General features: G+C 37.5%; 1 protein-coding gene and 1 non-coding gene across 2 annotated transcripts in view; one reads left to right on the top strand and one right to left on the bottom strand.

Annotated features, from left to right (window-relative positions):
• The window catches only part of LOC137989057 (inactive tyrosine-protein kinase 7-like), a 92,677-nt gene that overhangs the window by 17,730 nt on the left and 72,447 nt on the right, over positions 1-2,500 (bottom strand). The window contains exons 15-16 of the mRNA XM_068834946.1: positions 2,498-2,500; positions 2,034-2,043 (exon numbers count right to left, since the gene is read on the bottom strand). The exon at positions 2,498-2,500 is cut by the window's right edge and continues 87 nt beyond it. Coding sequence (XP_068691047.1) covers positions 2,034-2,043; positions 2,498-2,500 — 13 coding nt within the window. The remainder of the gene's footprint in view (positions 1-2,033; positions 2,044-2,497) is intronic.
• Trnaa-agc (transfer RNA alanine (anticodon AGC)) lies at positions 739-811 on the top strand. The gene has a single exon. It is a non-coding gene; the product is annotated as a tRNA-Ala (tRNA).

The following is a 2,500-nucleotide window of genomic DNA, read 5'->3' as shown; positions in this document are numbered from 1 at the left end:
ATAGATCCTGAATATAACTAAAATTTTGCCTTCACTACCAAATGAATTAGACGCATACAACAGAGTAGATACAGGGGCATATAGGTCAGCAAAGACCTCATACGCCTGTTTACTGTAGGAACAGTGACAAATTAGATACTGCTCACCATACCTCACAATTCAGACATGATGTGTCTTCAGAGAAAAACCAATTCGCAGTTATGCAAACTTGTGCGACACCGCTGTATACCAAAACCCAAAAACACTTTATGGAAAAAAGGGAACGTATAGCCCCACCAACTGCGGTGTCAGTAAATACGTGGGCTGAGTTACGGTAACGAATCATGAAAACTAACAATACACACTTAAATCAAACTTCAACTTGGGAGCTGAATTGTTGCTGTCCTACAATGGTTTGCAAATCTTAACGGCCTACTACATATATCTGACACTCATACCCATAATCCCTCTTGCACGGCACCAATCCTCCTGTGCTTGTCGGCAAAAAAAGAAAAGTACTTCTGTCTATTACGCATCGCTTTTATTTTCAGAAAATTCACTATCTTCAGATTTGAAAAACACGATTTATCAGGCAATAAAATGAATATATATTTGAAGTGATCCTCGCACTTCGCTGGACAATTCAATTCTCTCATTCGTCTTTTACCAGCAGTTCAAATATACATTCAATTCATTTCATTCATAAAGTCCTTCACCAGAACAAATGAGCCCAACAAATTGATCTGCTCCCAACTGTGTGGCTTCATAGCTCAGTTGGTAGAGCATTGCACCAGCATCGCAGAGGTCCTGGGTTCGAATCCCGTTGGAGCCACCTGAACTTTTCAGGATGTCTATAAAGCAGCTTTTACTGAAATTGTTCTGCTAAGTGCAAGGTTCACTTCTCTTATTCATGATCATCCAGTGTTCGTTGATCTTCCCGAGCCATTGCCACATTTCTGCAAAGAAAAGAAAATGACCCTTATTGAACAAAGAAGGGTTACAGAAAAAAGAAACTAGACTTCACGGTTGTTTAATTTTACAAATTCTAACAGGCTCTTTTTGAAATCGTTGCCTTAGCATTGCAACATGTTGCCAGTGAATTAAAATTTAAGACCACAGAGAAAAAACACAAGCACATACAAAGAGGTACTTCTCAAGGAAAGCATATATATTTTTAAAGGACTAGTACTTACTCTTTTCTTTTTCTTTTGAAGGCTTTCAGTAACGGCGTTCGCAGCGCTCTTTTCATCATGTGGAGAACTGATTAAGGCAAATTTCTTTGGTAAATGACAGGAAATATAAAGTTGATCGTCCAGTATATACACAGGAATACAAGAAAAATCAATGAATAAATTAATTATTCCACATCAAATTAACTTACCTTTCCACGGACAGGAAATACCCAGCGTTGATGTTTGTGACTTGATGTTTGGGACGTGTGACACCATATATATTTTTTTTTTGGAAAATCACTTCCGGCCAACGTCCGTGTAGAGAAAAAACGTCTCGTGCTTAAGCTCTCTAATTAGCTAATGTGTAGTGTAGTGCGTTGTAGTGCAGTGCAGTGCAGTATATTGTAAAGTAGGGTTGTATTGTGGAATATGGGGTTGAAAAATAAGTTGTCAAAAAAAAAAAGATAGAAGATAAATCAATATATTATCTCACAGATAAATTGCTTACAAGATAGAAAACGGAAAAAGAAAATTGAATATAGTATAAAATCGTCCCTATACAAAAACACAAGCAATAGAAGAAGCGGTAGATGACCTTGGTTGGACTCGTATAGGATCTATCTAACCGTCCGTCTGCACCAGTAATTGACTAGTTTTTTTTTTCTTGTTTTTAAGATTGATTAAGTCATTTATATCTCTTTGGAAAAATCTTTTACGACCAAATTTTGAAGTCATTGGAGATTCTATTATTACTGTTAACGTTCACTTTAGACAAATGAGATGTATATGAGATCAGAATGACTGCGCAAAGGCGTTTATTTCTTTCAGAATTTCATTATTGTGTATTACAAGTGGATTGACCAAAAATAATAATTGACTTACCTCGCTGTGGCTGCTCAGTACAGGGGCGAAAAGATCATGTGAAGAAAAAAAAAGGAAATATACTCGGTGCTGATGACTAGACCTCGTTATTTGAGGACGGACATTATTAGCAGTAAACATGATTTTATGCTGAAGACGAAAGAAATTGCGAATTCTTTAGTTCAGTCTACTACTACTACCACCACCACCACCACTACTACTACCACTACTACTACTACTACCACTACCACTACCACTACCACTACCACTACCACTACCACTACCACTACCACTACCACTACCACTACCACTACCACTACCACTACCACTACCACTACCACTACCACTACCACTACTACTACTACTACTACCACCACTAAAAAGATAGACAATAACCCTTCAAATGTACTACACTGCTCCACGAGATCACAAATACCTACATAGAAACATGTAAGACTCTTTAACTTAAGATTAGAGATGTGTACCTG

This window comes from Montipora foliosa, unplaced genomic scaffold (assembly GCF_036669935.1).
Source record: "Montipora foliosa isolate CH-2021 unplaced genomic scaffold, ASM3666993v2 scaffold_438, whole genome shotgun sequence".
NCBI lineage: Eukaryota > Metazoa > Cnidaria > Anthozoa > Scleractinia > Acroporidae > Montipora > Montipora foliosa.
The sequence above is the reverse complement of the archived record's forward strand: the minus strand, read 5'-3'. Positions and strand labels throughout refer to the sequence as shown.